The following is a 21,855-nucleotide window of genomic DNA, read 5'->3' as shown; positions in this document are numbered from 1 at the left end:
AGGTTATACACTATCATGTAGTGTCATGGGTTATACCCTATCATGTAGTGCTCCGGGTTACACACTATCATGTAGTGTCACAGGTTATACACTATCATGTAGTGTCACAGGTCATACACTATCATGTAGTGTCATGGGTTATACCCTATCATGTAGAGCTCCGGGTTACTCACTATCATGTAGTGTTACAGGTTATACCTGGGGGTGGGGGGGATTTTGCACTCAAACATCGTCCCAGTACGTCCCACAGGTGTTCGATCGGTGCCAGATCTGGGGAATAGGCAGCCATTGCATTCTGGGATCCCATTTCGGTTGATGAAGTCAGTAGCCACACGTGCCCCGTGAGGCCGAGAACTATCATCCTAGAGCGTGGCACCAAGTCATATGGCAGTCAAAACAAGAACACGTGGCCGAAGTATCTTGTCCCTGTAACGAATTCCTGTCAGATTTCCATTCCCATCATGAAGTGGGGTTCTGTGATTCAAACTGAAGCCCCATACCATCACTGAGCACCAAACCGGTCCCGTTTCCTGACTGTGGCATCTGGAAACCGTTCTCCTCTGTGGCGAAACACTCTCACACCACCATCATTGTACTGCATGCACAAACGTGACTCGCCTGTGACACTTGCGACCACTGCTGCCTATCCAAGCTGAGATGAGCTCGACACCATGCAACACGTGCAGTTATGTGACATGGCCGTAGAGGTTGTCTTACAGCAGGCCGTATGGAGTTGGGGTCACAGGTGGCCCAGTCCTCTAAGGCGCCGCGATCCACTGTGCAGAGTTGCGTCTCTTCGACACGCCAGAAACCTAGGATTGTGGGTTCGAATCCCGGTTCGCCCCGATTTTGTTTCTTCCACCGAAGTGGTAAACGTCTGAGACCTGCATCACTTCGGGCTTTCCTCCCACATTAAGCTGACACGCCGCGATATAACTGGAATACTGTTAAAAGCGCACAAACTCACTCACTCACTCACTGTATGGAGTTGACACCAGCAGCTCTGAGACTGTTTATGATTGTCTGTGCATTGACATTCGTATGTTCGGCTGCATATGCTCCTGCTGTAGTGAACCTTTGGCAATAATTAAAACCCGCCACAATTGTCGATGGAGAGCGCAACAAACTGAACGCGTGCGTACTCGTTTTGTTGCGGTATGCCTGATTTTCTGCGTGTGGTTTACGGCAAATGTCATTACGAGAAATTTCTTGTTTGAAATTTGTCCACTTGGCTCAATGGTCTACTTGGTGCCATGGTGGTTAAACCAGAACATTGCCAGGATTCAGCAGTGTCAACCTTCATACCTTTGTGTGCAGTTTATCCACAGACATCCTGTGCATTGTTGCATTTGGGTGATGCTTTCCTCCTTATCGTGACATTGGCCAACTTCTAACCAAACAACTGTTCTTGGGACCAGTCTCCCCCAACACAACGTTGGCCACTCAAAAGACCTATTGGACTTTCAGGCATGGGATGTCCAGTGTTAGATATTTTACCTACAGCATTAAATAATGTGTTTATTTCAAGAATTACGGCAACGTGAATGTAGTATCGTACAATATGTAGGTGTTTCCTCACTTGTTGGAATGAATACACGCTCACGATCATGTGGTGTATCCTAAGACAGTTATCGTAGTAGCGCGTGTCCACTTCTGGCCACGCCCCTCACGTTGACGTTCTTAACGTCATCACTTTGACGTCATCGACTTCTTGCAGTCGTCCCTCATACCTTTGACGTAGCTCATGGTAACTGAAAATATTTTAAAAAGTTTAATACAGGATTTATCTATATGGTAGGAGGAAATTGATAAAAATATACTGAACCGCAAAAGAAACGTCACCCAAGTAACATAGCATGAAAAGTTGTCATTTAAATATCTGGATATTTTTTGTAAAAGTTTCTAAAATTTAACATTACCTTGTCTGGAAAAAATAATATTTGATGATAAAAAAAACGAAACAGATGATTATAAAACCAATCGCCCAAACGCATCACGGCAACGGCCATGGTTACCTGATGCAAATTGAAATGCACATGCGTTCCCTCATTTCTTGCCCTATGAAAATCCACCCAGATCAGATAACATTCAATCGTTATTGAATTGCTACCCTATGCCAAGATTGATAAGAAATCTGCGACACCAAGCCTTTGGATGATTGCAAGCTGGACAAACCGCCCGGCAAGTAGCAAATGCATTTCAATTCAACGTAAGCACCGTATACAGGCTCCAGCAACGGTACTAGACCACAAACACTACAGATGACCGACCACGCAGTGGAAGACCAAGGATCACCACCCGATGTCAGGATCGTCAGATTGTGCGACAGCATCTTCAAGATCGCTTTGTTACTGCTGCGGAAACTGCTCGACAGACCATGGGGACACACCAGCGACACATTAGTGCGGACACAGTGTGTCGACGATTCACGAGCAGACACCTCCACTGTCACAGGCCACACCGAGGACCCTGACACCAAGTCATCGCCGGGACCGTCTTCAATGGGCAACACAGCACTAGCTTAGGCGCCACCAGCAGTGGAGAAGAGTCCTCTTCTCAGACGATAGCCGTTACTGTATCTCAACAGCAGATGGCAGAGAGAGAGAGAGAGAGAGAGAGAGAGAGAGAGAGAGAGAGAGAGAGAGAGAGAGAGAGAGAGAGAGAGAGAGAGAGAGAGGTGGTCCGAGCATTGTGGGGTGGAATTGGTTAGCCCTGTGGTCTTCCAGAACATCGGTCCAGGGAGAGGCAATGGTGTCACAGCAGCTCTTGAGACCACACGCCATACCTCATTTGGCACGTCGCCGCAACCACAAGTTGAGCAACAAGAGAATGGCATCAGAACCATGCAGTGGCCTGAACTCAGTCCCGATTTATATCCCATTGAGCACCTGTGGGACGGGATTCAAAGACGGCTGAATGACGTCCGACCGAAACCGACAACTGCAGCTGAACTGCGTCAGGCGTTTCTCAGAGTATGGGCTCAAGTGCCTATGGCCTTCATCAGCCGTCTCATCCATTCCATGTATCGACGTTGCACGGCAGTCATCAATGAACAAGGCGGACACACGATGTACTGACTTTGTACCATTTTCTCAGGGACTAGCGTTGTGTTTCACTTTAAGAACTTTTGACACTTAAATTTCAACCTTGATGATCAGTTTTATCAAGTTTCATCTTTTTAATATGTCTCAAAGTATGTTTACAGTGTTTGGACAAATAAGGTTTCTCATATATCTATCCATGGTGACGTTTCTTTCAGTATATTTACAACGGTACCTACATTCTTTCACTGGTTTTAAAGCGTTCAGATCCTCTTCTGGCAAATTCTTCTTCATTCCCAATACGAAGTACCTGTAAAGTAATGTTACAAACATTGACTACTGATGCTAAGGTTGCTGTCGGCACAGGTACTTCAGAATAAGATGAGATGACAATCTCTGTTTATGATCTTTGGACTCGGTTACTTTGTGTGAGTTCACGGAAGTATGAACATTCAGAGAATGAGTGCCAAACGTAGGACCACACTTCCTTTGGAACCCTGTATACTTCCCTACCTTATAGACCCTGATAGACAATGGTTTTCAGTAATTAAAACTATAAATTTTGATAACGATAACAATGTTACTAGTAATTTGTCGAGATTCACGTCAGTCAATTCTGATTCGAACCCTGATAGACAAAAGCAACGCCAAGACGAAAACGGATAAATGTTTTATCCGTTGGGTATATTTTGCTGAGAAACCTTGTCATTAAAAGATAAAACTTCATCACCAAGCCACATAAATTAAGTTATTGCCTCTCGAAAGTCGACGTTTTCTGTCAGTTGTTAGACGTATTTTGTCAATTGCTAGAGACGGCTGTATGGGGTATAGTACCCTGTAGAGTTGTATGTGTGGCTACACTTTCAAAACTGTAAAAAGAACAAATGGTTTATCCCTGATACCTGCAGTAATTATTTATAAAAAAATATTTTATTTGTTCAGTGACAATTGGGAACTTAGCCACCTGATCCAGTTTGCTTACAAAGTGTTTCTCAGATGAAGACTATCAATCATTTTGTGAACAACTCACTTTGTAACTAACTGTACATGGTAGGACCTGAAGGTAGTCACAGCTTGAATCAGGTTGTTGAAAGATGCCTTCAGTTCGCTGTTACCACTAGACTCCACTGAAAATATGAAAACAGAAACGTCACACACAAGACTCCACAGATACGTCACACACCATCGTAGAGACGTCACACATACACACACACACACATACACAGAGACGACACACACATCACCGCAGATACGTCACACACACCACCACAGAGACGACACACACACCACCACCACCACAGGGACGACACACACCACAACCACAGGGACGACAAACACACCACCACAAAAGCGACACACACACCACCACAGAGACGTAACACACACCGCCACAGAGACGTAACACACATCACCGCAGATACGTCACACACACACTACCACAGAGACGGCACACACACCACCACAGAGACGACACACATACCACCACAGAGACGACACACACCATCACAGAGTCCACACACACCACCACCACCACAGGGACGACACACACCACAACCACAGGGACGACACACACACCATCACAAAAGCGACACACACACCACCACAGAGACGTAACACACACCGCCACAGAGACGACACACACACACCGCCACAGAGACGTATCACACACACCACCACAGAGACGACACACACACACCGCCACAGAGACGACAAACACACCATCGAAGAGACGACTCAATTACCACCACAGAGACGTATCACACACACCACCACAGAGACGACAAAAACACCACCGAAGAGACGACTCAATTACCACCACAGAGACGTAACACACACACGCCACAAGAGAAGTAGCACACACACATGTACACAACACCACAGAGACGTAACACACACACACACACACCACATAAATGACACACACCACCACCATAGAGACGTAACACACACCACGACAGAGACGACACACACACCATCACAGAGACGATACACACCACGACAGAGACAACACACACACCACCACAGAGACGTATCACACACACCACCACAGAGACGACACACACACACCACCACAGAGACGGCACACACACACCACCACAGAGACGTATCACACAAACAACCCAAGAGACGACACACAGACCACCACAGAGACGACACACACACCACCACAGAGACGTAACACAAACAACCACCACAGAGACGGCACACACACACCACCACAGAGACGTATCACACACACCACCACAGAGACGACACACAGACCACCACAGAGACGACACATACACCATCACAGAGACGGCACACACACACCACCACAGAGACGTATCACACACACCACCACAGAGACGACACACACAGACCACCACAGAGACGTAACACAAACAACCACCACAGAGACGGCACACACACACCACCACAGAGACGTATCACACAAACAACCCAAGAGACGACACACAGACCACCACAGAGACGTAACACACACCACCACAGAGACGGCACACACACATCACCACAGAGACGTAACACACACCATTACAGAGACGACACACACACCACCACAGAGACGACACACACACCACCACAGAGACGTAACACACACCACCACAGAGACGACACACACAACAACATATACGTAACACATACACCATCACAGAGACGACACACACACCACGACAGAGACGACTCACACACCACCACAGAGACGACACACACAACACCGCAGAGGCGACACACACACACACTACCACCACAGAGACGGCACACATACACCACTACCACCACAGAGAAGACACACACAACACCACAGAGATGGCATACACACACCACCACCACAGAGACGACACACACAGCATCACAGAGACGACACACACACACCATCACAGAGACGGCACACACACCACCACAGAGACGACTCACACACACACACCACCGCAGGGACGACACACACACACCACCACCACAGAGACGTAACACACACGCCACTACCACAGAGACGTAACACACACGCCACCACCACAGAGACGTAACACACACGCCACTACCACAGAGACGTAACACACACACCACCACCACAGAGACGTAACACACACGCCACTACCACAGAGACGTAACACACACACACCACCACCACACGCGCACACGCACGCAAGCACGCACGCACGCACACACACACCATAGAGACGACACACACCACGTGGATATCCCAGTCAGTCTCTGAGTCGACCAGTCCTTGTCTGACCAAAATCAATGCCGAAACAGCTACACGCTGGTACTACTTTCCTGGTACATTTCATTACACTGTGTCATGCCTACCAACAGATTTCAGCTGGACTGGTCTCTGACGTAGGTCAGCAATCAACTTCCGGTGGCTGGGGTACAAGTACTCGCATACCGTCTGTGTGTACTGGTGTCTGTCTGATAAAAAAAGAGAAATAAAGTAAAAGTTCGTTTAAGTACTTTATGTGACTGGCATTAAGTAAACAGAGACGAACGACGTGTTTGATTTAGAGATTTACAACAATATGTTGCCAGATCAGCCGACGGGATTGATGAATGAAAAGAGTCTATATGTTGAATGTTGATACAATATTAGCTTTAACAATGACATCCATCAACCAAGTCAACGAGTCTGATCATCCGATCCCGGTAGTCGCCTCTTACGACAAGCATGGGTTGCTGAAGACTCTAACTCTAACCCGGAATCTTCCCGGGACACATGTTAAGTACATGAACAACGGAGACGCATTATACATATAGAACATTGCAATACATTAGGAATACTGACTCCACCTGTTAAAACAGACATTGAAGACATACACAACCAACCACAGTTAATCTGGACCTTACGATCCGCCACTTTGGAACCATCCGGGCACAAATGGCCGACACCAGACATCATAGAGTGGGGGTGTATCGGAAAGAAGCTCTCTCCCAACAGAAGAGCTTACGTTGTAACAACTAAATTGAAAAAAGGAAAGTAAAACTTGTAAACAAGCTAAATGATATATTACCTTCCCGAATTTGTATCCCACACAGGGCATCTAGGGATTTGAATATCGGGCTCTGACCAGCATTGGCGCCTGCCATCTGTAACACGACTTCACATTTAATACGGATATGTACACAGTATCCCCCCAAACAACTGTTCCTCCCTGGGACCGTCTATTGGTAGAAACAGTTGGAAACACACAACCATATAGTGAGTTGGGTTTAACGTTGTTTTGAAGAATTTTCAAATGACCAATATAAAGTGAGAAGAAAACCCGAAGTGATTCAGAACTTAGACATTTGTTAGGTTACCTACGGGCACGCTGGATCACGAATCCAGAATTAGGAGCCACGATTCCTGCCACGGCTAAGGGACGCAACTCCGTGGTCACCTCACCACACCTCATGAAACTTAAGTTCTCACCTTCACGGGTTCGTCTTTTACGCCTTCAAATATCAGGCCATCTGGCAGCGGTTCCATGTCATATCTGAAACAAATATGATTAATACATTAAATGTTTTTTTTATCCCCAGTGTCACCGGTGGTCCAGTCGTCAAAGAGGTGCTATCCTTTGTGCAAGTCCTTCAGTCCTGCTTGAATCCGATGGTCGTGGGTTTTAATCCTAGATTCGACCTGACATTGATACATGAATTGCCAACACCTCATTCCTGCCTGCATGTAGGTTTCACCAAAGTGGTAAAGTATCTACTACCTGCATCGCAATGGGCAAGGACGTACGTTTTTGTAATGCGCCTTTTACAATATTAAGGTGGAATAACTGAAGCGTAGTCATGTGACCTAATCCTATTAGGTCAATACAAGCTCTGAGTATTTCCGCGAGCAGGTCAAGTTGTTCCGTGTTATAGACTGTTATATACAAGTTCGCGGGAATACATGTTGTATAAGCCATCATGTACAAAATGAATTGTTTATTTGGAAATAAATAATTGTGCAACAATTTCACAATGTTGTTAGTGATTTGGTCACGTATGACATAGGTCTTTGAAAAATACTGTTAAATAACTGTGTTAAACCCAACTCACTCACTCACTCTTTCATCCTCTGAGTGTTCAGTGAATGCACGGAAACAACAACTTCTGTCAATCGACGTGCAAGACGACATTACATTATGCCACCAACAGTACCTCAAGGCCGCTTTGAAGAACAGTGTCAGTTCGAGAATCTCAAACTGCGGATTCATCGTGGTATTTCATCCATTTGTCTTCAAAGTGATGACGTTTATTTAACATAAATAACAGAGAATGGAAAAATTATCCATGTCTGTCATTTTCACATGTCGTTTAAAGGATATGAACATTGACCGTAAAGGGTTAATAATGAAAGACGATTTTAATACTCACCCACTGAAGAATATGCTTAGTTTTGGGAAGAATCCTTCACTCGATAGCTGTTCTGAAATATAACCTTTTTATTTCAACACCACTCAATACATTATGTAGTATGTGTATTCATCTATGTGTTAGGGTCAAAGTATTACAGAAATACTTGGTTATAATGAAGGCTTGGTTATAACGAACACTTGGATGTAACTTAGCTATTACAAATACAATTTTAGTCCCCGTTTAACAAAGAGACCTTAGCGCTAGGATATTCAAAGTTCGAAGTAAAAAGTAGCGGTAATTTATATTAGAAGTATTCGATTATTTATTTATTTCGCAGTAGTACTGAAAGACACTCTGTGGAAATTCCGGGTTAGAATAGGTCCCCAGTACCAATGTGGGAATTCTGGAATAGGTCGCCAGCACCCCATTGGAATTCCTGGTTAGAATAGGTCTCCAATATCAATGTACACTCTCGCACTGGTACTAGCAACTATTCTAACCAGGAATTCTAACGGGATGCTGGGGACCTACACTAACCTGGAAATCTTATATTAGTACCCGGAATTCCTACGGGGTGCTGGCGACCTAATCGTACTTGGAATTCCCAAACTGGTATTGGGTATTCCAGGTTAGAATAGGACCCCAGTACCAATATAAGATGTCCGGGCTTGAATAGGTCTTCAGCACCCCGTGAGAAATCCGAGTTAGGAAAAGGTCCCCGGCAACCTATGATGGTCATAAGTGGCGACCAAGGGGATGAGGTTGGTTCATGGCATGTCCTTCTACCCCGACAACGTAGATGCTTGTAGACAATACCAATCACTGGATGGTCTGGTCCAGAGTGTGGCGTTCAACAACAACAAAAAGTAAAGAAAACTATTTTGTTGTGAAAGGTGGTACAGCACGGCTATCTGGACTCCACAGGTCCGAGTGACTAACATGAAGACCGGGTCTTCACACTCATCTCGCTGGTAGTGTGTCATCCGTTCCGGCGTGAATCGTTACCAACCATTGATTCGCTGGACCCTGTTTGATTAATCGTGACATCGCTAGAATATAAGCAGTACTCACTCACACACTTACCGTGATAACGTGATGCAGTTTTCTTCATGTTCAGCACAGCGTCGGCGAGCTGATTCAGGGATAGCGCCATTTTGTCCTGGTCACCTTCATCAATGCCGTCAAGAACGTTCTGAAACGACTGGAGAAAAGGAAAACTATAGTTAGGCGAGAAACATGGCTTAACGCTACAATACCGAAGCAATGTCAATACTGGCAATGTTAAGGACAGACTTCACGAGTTCACCCATTCCGGGACTCGGTCCCGTGTGTTTGGTGTGATACTTATGCTAAGTGAAGTGCAAAGTACGGTAGTATATGTCGTAACGTTGGGGCCAGGAAGGCCTCGCAATTCCTATAGCAGAGTTAGAAGTGCAAGGGTCTGTTTTTTATGGCTACAGATTTCAGATTCGCCTCGCTGATGAGCCAAGGTTTGTCAGTACCATATCCGAACTTATGGTTTTCTTAAGTTTGGCGAAGTTCGTTGCCCAAAGGATAACATGACACGCCCTCTCCTAAGTGACAAAGTAACCGAGGTGGCGTAAATCAATACTCTACAGACATGCATGTCGGCACAAACAGTATACGTTACTGTGCAAAAGAACCCACTTGGTAGCTGACAACGAATAAGATTGATACAAGGTGACTGAAGAGACTGTAATTGCTTCTAAGCCTCAGTCGGCTGAAAATGAAACTGCCCCGATACACAGAGGATATATATTCTATACTCACACGCAAAAGAAATGCAAGTCGAGTATGCAGTATACATGTTATTTATTTTCAACAGTAAAGACAAGAAATACTAAAAGGGCAAGATTGACAAAAATTTGACTGATGACTGAAGATTAAAAGGCAGATGACATAATTGTTTTTTTTCAAATGTTAAGGGCTTACACAATTTCGGGTCAATACCCAAGATGCCGTGGTTTGAGAAAAGGACGACATGCTGGTCGTCGACATCTGAGGTTGTTGGAACGGAGACGTCGGATCACAGTACTAGTTCCGGCTCATGTGTCGAGTATGGTCTTTCGAGCACTTTCACTTGCAGTTAGGAACGGATGTCGCAGGTGTTGACGGGTAATCTGCCGATCTTGTCGAGGTGTGGTGACCCTAGGACGACCGCCCCGAGGAAGGTCATCTGTGGTCTGTGTAGCATTGTATCGATGCAGGAGACAGTAAATTGTGGTTATGTTAACGTTGAAATGACGGGAAACATCTTGGACAGTTTCTCCAGCTTCCAAACGTCCGATAGCCTGGTTTCTCTGAATCGGCCACAGTTTTATACCCACTACAGTTCGTGACAGTTTCACGATTTCGCGAGAAATGGGTGCATGATACCCACATATTCATTGAAATTGTGCGTTTTTTATGTTGCGTTTTTACTTGGGGGTTCCAAAATTCAACCAAACATTGATAACACCATCAAGCTTCACTACATGCTAAAACTCGTATCAATTTATGGTTCTGTGTTTGTTACCTATTTGCTTAGAACCACTTGCGTTTCTTTTGCGTGTGAGTTTATATACTATGCATTCTGTTAATGATCCCCGTGAGCTTACTCTGAGTCATTGAAGGGGACTGTACGTGGTCCAAAAAGGCAGTAAACAATATTTTACGGGTGGAATACTCTTTAATATTTCCAGATTCATAATATTTCATAATTAAATACATACTAAATATCATATTTGTGCAGTATATAGTTCGGACGTATGTTAAAATGTCCTTCGAAACGCAAGCAAAACAGTGGAAAAAAATGTATTAACATTATCGTGTCAATATATTGCTTAACATTCAATATGCTTACCGATTCTTCATGTAGGCTGTCATAGTTTATTTCTATGAAGGGAACTGAACTATTTTTAACCAATCTGTTTCCAAATAATGTAAAAGGGTCAATTCTCTTTGAGTCTTCTATAAACTAATATTGCTTTTTTGTTGTTATAACGCTACATTCATCAATATCCCTGTATAAAACGTCCCCCTGTAAATAATCGAGTCTGGACGAGACAAACCAGTGATTAATATTTTCGGAGTGTTGACCGGGGTACACGGCACACCATAAAAAATGTCACCGAATTTGACCACCCGATCACCCGAAGTCGGCAAACATCGTATTCTGTGGACCAATTATATATACCCGAAATCTATACGGGTGGAATAGGTTAAAATTATGTAGTAGCAGACCTACAAATCATCACTTAATAATAGTAAGACTGAAAGATTATGTTTGTAAGTCGGTATTATGGCTGAAGGATGAAAGAGTCGTGAGATTAGAGACTTGGATGGTACCTTCATTGCTGCGCCAAAGTCCAGTTCCGCCATTGCCCCCACGGCAAAGAACCAGTCCCACTGAGACCTGCCAGGAATGGCAACAATAGCCGCCAGGTTTCTTTGTTGTATTAAACACAAATAAACAAATCGTTCACATAAAATATTAAACTGAAGCATTACGTCCACTCTTCACCCAAAGTCCAACGGTTACAATATCTCTGAACGATATCACACATATGTCTTGTACTTATTCTCGAAATTTCGTTTCGAAATTAATTATTTTTCATGGCGAAAATAATTATATTCCGCTGGACTGGAATGCTTACATTGTACATGTGGTTCGGTGTCATAGTAAAATTTACTTTTAATATTGACGAGATGATTCTAACGATTCATAAACATTTATGGAGGGAGGATCGGACTACGACCCTGCGTGCTACGTGCATAAGCTCTATCCACTACAACAAGGAGGCGATTGTTAAGATGTGTTGGTAAATGTTAAGGCTACTTACTCTACAGACGCAGGTCTGAAATAAAGGATAAACAATAATATGACATATATGTAGATGTAGGCAAGCGCGGTTCACTATCGAATGTACCTCGTCAACAACTCCCCCCCCCAAAAAAAAAAAATAAAATAAAATAAAATTAAAAAAAATAAGAAAAGAAAAAAAGTTGGTTTAAAGTTAGCCATCGATCGTTGAGACCAAGCCCGCTTTACCCAAAAATGTGGCAACATTTGCGAACTACTCTTGGCGCGCGTTATTTTATATTCATAGAAGCCTTAAGAAAGTAGTTCTAACAAAGTGCAGAAAGGTATACCCTTATAGGGGTTACGTGTTATTCTTGGTCTCCCATTTGATACCGCTCACTGACTCAGCATGTGAGGCTTCAAATTGTTTTATTCATTGCAAACTGAAAGGATAGGCCCATAGTTCCACGTATTTACAAGGTATGGGTGTTTCTTCTAACTAACAATGCATGATGTATGTACAATGCAATATTTTGTAATAAAGTACTATCTGAAGTTGACATGAGTATGCAAAACAAATTAATATTTGGGTAAGTTATAAACTTCTTTGGAATACATGTTTCTTAATTGACGATTGAGTTTACACACAAACATAAAATGATACTCATTTTCTACAACATTAAGGTAACAAGATTTACAGATATTGTTAGACTTTTTAAATATACGTTTGAAGATCTTTAAATCATAATATCCTGCGCTAGAGATACTCGATTTATTTATTGTAACAGATATTAGATATTCTTCGAGTATAAATTTTTGTTTGAAGAGAGAATGTACATTTGCTATTTCTTAGTTTTTCTATTTTACATTTGCTGAAAACAATCTTTAGCTCTTTGGAGTAATAATGACATAAACATCTTGACATTTCCAACACCCTGATCCATCCATGCGTATCCAAGGCCTAAACTGAAAAGGGTGATTTTGATATTTGTTGCCCAATTATCTTTTTGCGTGAGTGACTGGCATTTTGATCCAGATAGAACAGCATGTTATAGGCTTTTACTGGGTATCGCCTGGATGGAAGAGTCGTTAGTTTTAACCAATAATTTATACAGCGCTTAAGCGAAAATAAATATACAATGGATAATGAGTAAGGCTTCTGGAGATGTACCCGTATTTGTTTGTTTGTTGTTTAACGCCGCACTCAGCAATATTCCAGCTCTATGACGAAGGTCTATAAATAATTGAGTCTGGACCAGACAATCCAGTGATTGACATCAAGAGCATCGATCCACGCAATTGGGATACGACATGCATCACCACCTGATCTTGATAGTTCAGACTTGATAGCTCAGACTTGATAGCTCAGACTCGATAGGCCTCTGTCAGGCAACTATCTACTAATGTCAGCAGGTACCTGTTCGGATCTTTGAAGACAGCGTTGCTGAGGATCACGTCAGCGTACGTGATAACAGGCGCCATGCCATACTTCTCATACATGGCGTACAGCGGTACAGCGAGAGGTGGAGGAAGAACCTGAGGCGGAGAAAAGGAACCTAATATAGTTCTCAAAATGTCACAAACGCAGGGTGAATATCACTGAATGAAACATACCCCTGGATCACACATACTCCTGCATCACACATACTCCTGCATCACACATACCCCTGGATCACACATACTCCTGCATCACACATACTCTGGAATCACACATACCCCTGGATCACACATACCCCGGAATCACACATGCCTCTGTATCATACATACCTCTGTATCACACATGCCTCTGTATCACACATACCTCTGTATCATACATACCTCTGTATCACACATGCCTCTGTATCATACATACCTCTGTATCACACATGCCTCTGTATCATACATACCTCTGTATCACACATGCCTCTGTATCATACATACCTCTGTATCACACATGCCTCTGTATCATACATACCTCTGTATCACACATACCTCTGTATCACACATGCCTCTGTAGCATACATACCTCTGTATCACACATGCCTCTGTATCACATATACCTCTGTATCATACATACCTCTGTATCACACATGCCTCTGTATCATACATACCGCTGTATCACACATGCCTCTGTATCATACATACCTCTGGATCACACATACCCCGGAATCACACATACCCCTGGATCACACATACCTCTGTATCACACATGCCCCTGTATCATACATACCTCTGTATCACACATGCCTCTGTATAATACATACCTCTGTATCATACATACCTCTGTATCACACATGCCTCTGTAGCATACATACCTCTGTAGCACACATGCATCTGTATCATACATACCTCTGTATCATACATACCACTGTATCACACATGCCTCTGTATCATACATACCTCTGTATCATACATACCTCTGTATCACACATGCCTCTGTATCATACATACCGCTGTATCACACATACCCTGGAATCACACATACCCCTGGATCACACATACCTCTGTATCACACATGCCTCTGTATCATACATACCTCTGTATCGCACATGCCTCTGTATCATACATACCTCTGTATCACACATGCCTCTGTATCACACATGCCTCTGTATCACACATGCCTCTGTATCATACATACCTCTGTATCACACATACCTCTGTATCACACATGCCTCTGTATCATACATACCTCTGTATCACACATACCTCTGTATCACACATGCCTCTGTATCATACATACCTCTGTATCACACCTACCTCTGTATCACACATGCCTCTGTATCATACATACCTCTGTATCACACCTACCTCTGTATCACACATACCTCTGTATCACACATGCCTCTGTATCATACATACCTCTGTATCACACATGCCTCTGTATCATACATACCTCTGTATCACACATGCCTCTGTATCATACATACCTCTGTATCATACATACCTCTGTATCACACATGCCTCTGTATCATACATGCCTCTGTATCACACATGCCTCTGTATCATACATACCTCTGTATCACACATGCCTCTGTATCATACATACCTCTGTATCACACATGCCTCTGTATCATACATACCTCTGTATCATACATACCTCTGTATCACACATGCCTCTGTATCATACATACCTCTGTATCACACATGCCTCTGTATCATACATACCTCTGTATCATACATACCTCTGTATCACACATGCCTCTGTATCATACATACCGCTGTATCACACATACCCTGGAATCACACATACCCCTGGATCACACATACCTCTGTATCACACATGCCTCTGTATCATACATACCTCTATATCGCACATGCCTCTGTATCATACATACCTCTGTATCACACATGCCTCTGTATCACACATGCCTCTGTATCATACATACCTCTGTATCACACATACCTCTGTATCACACATGCCTCTGTATCATACATACCTCTGTATCACACCTACCTCTGTATCACACATGCCTCTGTATCATACATACCTCTGTATCACACCTACCTCTGTATCACATATACCTCTGTATCACACATGCCTCTGTATCATACATACCTCTGTATCACACATGCCTCTGTATCATACATACCTCTGTATCACACATACCTCTGTATCACACATGCCTCTGTATCATACATACCTCTGTATCACACATACCTCTGTATCGCACATGCCTCTGTATCATACATACCTCTGTATCACACATACCTCTGTATCGCACATGCCTCTGTATCATACATACCTCTGTATCACACATGCCTCTGTATCATACATACCTCTGTATCACACATGCCTCTGTATCATACATACCTCTGTATCACACATGCCTCTGTATCACACATGCCTCTGTATCATACATACCTCTGTATCACACATACCCCGGAATCACACATACCCATGCATCACACATACCTCTATAACACATGCCTCTGTATCATACATACCTCTATCACACATGCCTCTGTATCATACATACCTCTGTATCACACATACCCCGGAATCACACATACCCATGCACCACACATACCTCTATCACACATGCCTCTGTATCATACATACCTCTGTATCACACATACCCCGGAATCACACATACCCATGCATCACACATACCTCAATAACACATGCCTCTGTATCATACATACCTCTATCACACATGCTTCTGTATCATACATACCTCTGTATCACACATACCCCGGAATCACACATACCCATGCATCACACATATTCCTGGATCACACATACCCCTGGATCACACATACCCCTGTATCACACATACCCCTGTATCACAAATACCCCTGGATCACACATACCCCTGGATCACACATATTCCTGGATGACACATACCTCTGTATCACACATACCCCTGGATCACACATATTCCTGGATGACACATACCCCTGGATCACACATATTCCTTGATGACACATACCTCTGTATCATACATACCACTGTATCACACATACCCCTGGATCACACATATTCCTGGATGACACATACCTCTGTATCGCACATACCCCTGGATCACACATATTCCTGAATCACACATACCCCTGAATCACACATACCCCTGGATCACACATACCCCTGGATCACACATAATCCTGGATCAGATATACCCCTAGATCACACATACCCCTGGATCACACATACCCCAGTATCACACATACTCCTGCATCACACATACCCCTGAGTCACACATACCCCTGGATCACACATACCCCTGCATCACACATACCCTTGCATCACACATACCCCTGCACCACACATACTCCTTGATCACACATAATCCTGAATCACACATACCCTGGATCACACATAATCCTGAATCACACATACCCCTTGATCAGATATACCCATGGATCACACATGCCTCTGTATAATACATACATCTGTATCACACACACCCCTGGATCACACATACCCCGGAATCACACATAGTCCTGGATCACACATATTCCTGCATCACACATACCCTGGATCACACATATTCCTGCATCACACATACCCTGGATCACACATATTCCTGGATCACACATACCTTTGGATCACACATACCCCTGGATCACACATATCCCTGTATCACACATGCCTCTGTATCACACGTGCCTCTGTATCACACATATCCCTGGATCACACATACCCCGGAATCACACATACTCTGGATCACACATACTCCTGGATCAGATATACCCATGGATCACACATAATCCTGAATCACACATACCCTTGGATCACCCATGCCTCTGTATCATACATACCTCTGTATCATACATACCTCTGTATCGAACATACCCCTGAATCATACATATTCGTGGATCACACATAATTCTGAATCACACATACCCCTGGATCAAACATACTCCTGCATCACACATAATCCTGAATCACACATACCCTGGATCACACATAATCCTTAATCACACATACCCCTGGATCACACATACTCCTGGATCAGATATACCCCTGTATCACACATACCCCTGGATCACATATACTCCTGGATCAGATATATTCCTGGATCACACATATCCCTGGATCACACATACCTTGAATTGCACAGAATGGGATTGTATGGAACAACGTTTACATCTTCAGAATCCATCGGTTTGTTATCATTACATGCAGCAAAATGGTAACGTCCCTTTCCCTGGTCAGTGATGTTGACTCTCATCACACAAGTGACGGCGTTATTCACCTTGGGCACATCGGTGAAGTCCATCCAGAGATAGCCAGATGTGATGAAGGCCAGCTGCATATGGGCCAACTTGACCTCCTTTTCTCCGGACAGACAACTCACGTCTAACACAGGAAGCTGAAAGGGGAATAACTCCCATTCAAACGACCAAACACACAATTCGTAGGGCCCAACGTTTATCGCGAATACTCGCGCCATGACAATACTCAGATTATAGCCTGTTTTTAAGATAAAGTCGTCTTTTATAAGTGAGTGAGACCTTTTACAGTTGTTCTGGTGAATACCGAGAAAACTACGAATGTTTCTTAAGCGTCCGAAAACCCAAAACACGGGGATACTTTACATAGGCTTAATATATAGAGAGTCGTAGAGCTAAGATCGCTTCGTGAAACGGGGCCCATCCAGGTTTACTCACAACGTTGAACACAACTTATCCCAAACTCTCGCAAATGGAGGATGTGATCACAAGATATACCATCAGTCAGAAAGAAACAAGACTCCGTGTGTAAGTCAGGTTTTAAGTGACATTTTGATTTTGAGAATGCGTACCTTTGGAATTTCATCCCTCAAAGTCTTGTTTTCGATGTGCTTGACGAGACTGAGGGCCAACCTGGTCCAGGGGTCGAAGTAGGGCGGGAGGCGTGTCTAAAACACATTGATAACATCCTGACATATGATGGCTTGCATCAGTATCAGGTCACTATCTGCTGGCGTGGAGGTGAACTGTTATTTAGTAATATTACTCAATGAATTGTACATGTTGGGTGTTCTGGAAAAATGTACTTTAAGTCTGAAAAAAAGAGAGAAAAAAATTCAAACTGAAAAACACATGTCCTCTCAAATCAAAATACCACATCCTCCCCTCCCCAGAGGTTATCCAATAGGGGTCAAGGTCGAGTCATGTTGACCTGGGATTATGTAAGAGACAGGAAATTTGATCTGTCAGTGCTTCAAAAGACACATTATAATCGAGCCTGGACCAGACAATCCAGTGACTGGCATCATTAGTATCGATCCACGCAATTGGGATACGATTAAATGCTACAATCAAGTCAGCGAGCCTGACCATCCGATCCCGTTTGTCGCCTCTTAGACAAGCATGGTCGCTGTTTAACAGCAAGAATGGGATGCTAAAAACCTATTCTACCCCGGATCTGCTCGTCATTGACCAGGCTAATGTTGGTTTTATAGAGCAAGGTTAAGATGGACACCCACTCTGACAGAGTATACGTACTCAGAATCATCCAGTCATTGTTTTAGCCCCTTAATGCCGAGCGCCAAGTAGGGTAACGCTTTTTGGTATGACGCGGCCAGGGTATAGTACCAACGACCGTCTGCTTTCCGCGCAGACACTCTTTCCACCGCATGTACAGACGCAGTGACTTACAGGACCAGTGGATCGAACTACCTACCTTAGCTCCCCGGGCAGACGCAGTGTCCACTACACCACAAGTCTGTCGACAAGTATTTTACGTGATGTGCTATGTGTTGCTCTTCATAGGTGAGGTGAGGTCAAATGGGGTGCATGCACGTCGCTATATAAGTGCAATAATCTTGGACGCGACGTTAAACCCCATTTCACCTCACCTCACCTGCCACAGCAGACCCAAAGTTGTTCAAAGCGGGCATCAATGCCCTAGGAGTTATATCTTAGCAATCATCGACATGTTTCATATCCACCTCACCTGCTGCTCGGCCTCGGGCAACATATTGCAGTCATATAAAACGATCGCTTTAAATTTGTTCTTCCTCCGCAATGTTCGTCCCTCGGCGTCGCAGTTTCACGACCCATTCGTGACCAACTCGTCCCATTTCGGGACAGGCTTGTTGTAGATTACGGAAACGTGCGTGTGGTGACGAATGTTTCAAGACCCAAACAATCGATTCACGTCCGTTACGGTATCATGTGGTGCACGTGGCAAGCACGTGATTTTAATGGTTGCAGTTGCTGCAGTCCATTAACTTTAGTGATGGAAACAAAGTTGCAACTTTAACAACAGAAAACGCCCTATCCGCCAATAACCAACGACTCGTAACATTCCGCCAGTAACCAACGACACGTAACATCAGGTATGTTTACACGTGTTACCCGTTCACTCATATACGCTTAACACAAGGACATATTCTGAAACGGCTTTAGCAAAATGGGGGGAGATACACTTTATTTATTTATTAAATTTGATTTTTGTTTGTTTGTTTGTTTAACGCCGCACTCGGCGCTATTCCAACTATTTGACGGCGGTCTTTAAATAATCGAGTCTTGACCAGACAATCCATTGATTGATTTCATGAGCATCGATCCACGTAATTGGGATCGATGACATGCATCAACCAAGTCAGGGAGCCTGACCACCCAACCCCGTTAGTCGCCTCTTACGACAAGCATGGAAGCATGGTTTGAGAGATGCACTTTAAACATCCATTCTCACCCGTAACGTGCAAGGTGCATCTGTAGAGGTATATCTCATTCCTACTAACGAATGTTTCATCGCCTGTAAACTATAATTCTCTTCTAGACTGGTTCCCGGATGCTTTGGGTAATATAGAAGTGGATGGAGGTCTAACACGTTTACCACTTTGGTGAAACCTACGAGCACGGATATGGTGCTGATAAACCAAGAAACATGATAAGGACAAACAGGATTTGAACCTACGATCATCTGGACCGCCTCAAGAACGCAACTCTACACAGCGAATTGTCGCTCATTACAGGACTGGGCCATCCTGTCCCCGGGCAGTAGTGCGGCCAAAACAGATGACAGCTCGCTATTCATCAACACTTCACGGGTTTTGTATATGTTACAGTTAAACGTATAAAAAGTTATTATGTATAATACCTGAAATTTCCAGGTACACGTATTATGTTAGTATATATGGTAATAACAGACAGTCTGTTACCTACCAGCTTGCTGGCAAATTGTCCCGTTTGGCATTACTTGTTGCAGCCAATTACTCACCGTAACGGAACAAATTAGTATTGAATATCAAACAAGGACTTGCTAGCAGAGATATATGTCACTTTATTTAGATATGGGCCTCGTGTCTGTTGTGTGGCCACTCGTGTAAAAAAGGGTCGTGAACATCCGGCTTAGAATCGGTCTTCCTGTCATAACAGGCGACTAACGGTATCGGGTGGTCAGGTTCGTTTGATGCGTGTGATCGTATCCTAATTTCGTAGATCGATGTCAATCTTTGGATTGTCTGGTCCCGATTATTTACAGACCGGCGTCACATAGTTGGAATATTGCAAAGGGTGGTATTGAACAACAAACAAACATACGACATTCCAACCCCACGTACCTGATCCCCACCCCATCCCGAAGTGCATAAAGTCACACCGAAGACCCGGGTTCGAATCCCGACATGGGTACAATGTGTGAAGCCCATTTCTGGTGTCCCCCGCCGTGATATTGCTGGAATATTGCTAAAAGCGGCGTGAAGTCAAACTCACTCACACTCACCCAAGTGCACATCTTGCACTCCGCCTAACCAGCACCCTACGCGTCCCGACCCTGAACAGAGAAAGCTGTCAGTAGTCACAACTTTACTGGAGGCCACTGGCCTGAACTAGATAACAACTAGCAGGTGTCAGTGACCTGGACGATTCATGCATAAACTCTGCTTTGGTAGGCGTATAGAAATAGTCAGTAGTTTACTTACCAGGGGTTCGTCAAGTAGAAATCCGGTTTTCATCGATATTTCGTAGTCTGTCAAAATCAAACGCGACATTGTCGTTTCCCTGCTCAGCTTTTGTCAACACGGATTCGAAATTACTTATACAGAATATGGGTCTAATGATATCATATGCCACAGGAACATGTATAAGTAATAGACAAATTCAGTAATGTTATTCAGCCTGCGCAATGACTAGAACAGACATGTCATTGCATATGACGTTACATGCATAAGAATGGGAATGACAGAGCAATTGGTCAACCCGAATAATGGTTAGAGTGTCATCAGCCGATTGGGTCACATGGGGGAAGGCTCATGCCACTGATCGGCA

General features: G+C 43.8%; 1 protein-coding gene across 1 annotated transcript; it reads right to left on the bottom strand.

Moving 5' to 3' along the window:
* Positions 1 to 1,482: 1,482 nt before the first annotated feature.
* LOC139462102 (myoglobin-like) lies at positions 1,483 to 21,613 on the bottom strand. The gene is made up of 14 exons (XM_071243603.1): positions 21,510 to 21,613; positions 18,399 to 18,494; positions 17,850 to 17,966; positions 13,592 to 13,710; positions 12,215 to 12,229; positions 11,721 to 11,820; positions 9,456 to 9,573; positions 8,391 to 8,442; positions 7,453 to 7,516; positions 7,052 to 7,127; positions 6,354 to 6,455; positions 4,072 to 4,168; positions 3,281 to 3,351; positions 1,483 to 1,751 (listed from the first exon to the last, which is right to left on the bottom strand). Exons 1-14 carry the CDS (start codon positions 21,576 to 21,578, stop codon positions 1,690 to 1,692), a joined length of 1,158 nt encoding a protein of 385 aa, XP_071099704.1. The 5' UTR covers positions 21,579 to 21,613; the 3' UTR covers positions 1,483 to 1,689.
* Positions 21,614 to 21,855: the final 242 nt, after the last annotated feature.

This window comes from Haliotis cracherodii, unplaced genomic scaffold, assembly GCF_022045235.1.
Source record: "Haliotis cracherodii isolate W230 unplaced genomic scaffold, xgHalCrac1.p SCAF_15, whole genome shotgun sequence".
Taxonomy (NCBI): domain Eukaryota; kingdom Metazoa; phylum Mollusca; class Gastropoda; order Lepetellida; family Haliotidae; genus Haliotis; species Haliotis cracherodii.
Note: the sequence above shows the minus strand (reverse complement) of the source record. Positions and strands in the feature narration are given on the sequence as shown.

Excerpts from the sequence above, each read along its gene's own strand:
- LOC139462102 (XM_071243603.1), bottom strand. The coding sequence starts at position 21,578 with ATGTCGCGTTTGATTTTGACAGACTACGAAATATCGATGAAAACCGGA. Across the intron at positions 13,711-17,849 it reads ACTTCACCGATGTGCCCAAG|GTTCTTCCTCCACCTCTCGC; the intron begins GTGAATAACGCC and ends TCTCCGCCTCAG. Across the intron at positions 8,443-9,455 it reads AACTGCATCACGTTATCACG|AACAGCTATCGAGTGAAGGA; the intron begins GTAAGTGTGTGA and ends GTTATATTTCAG.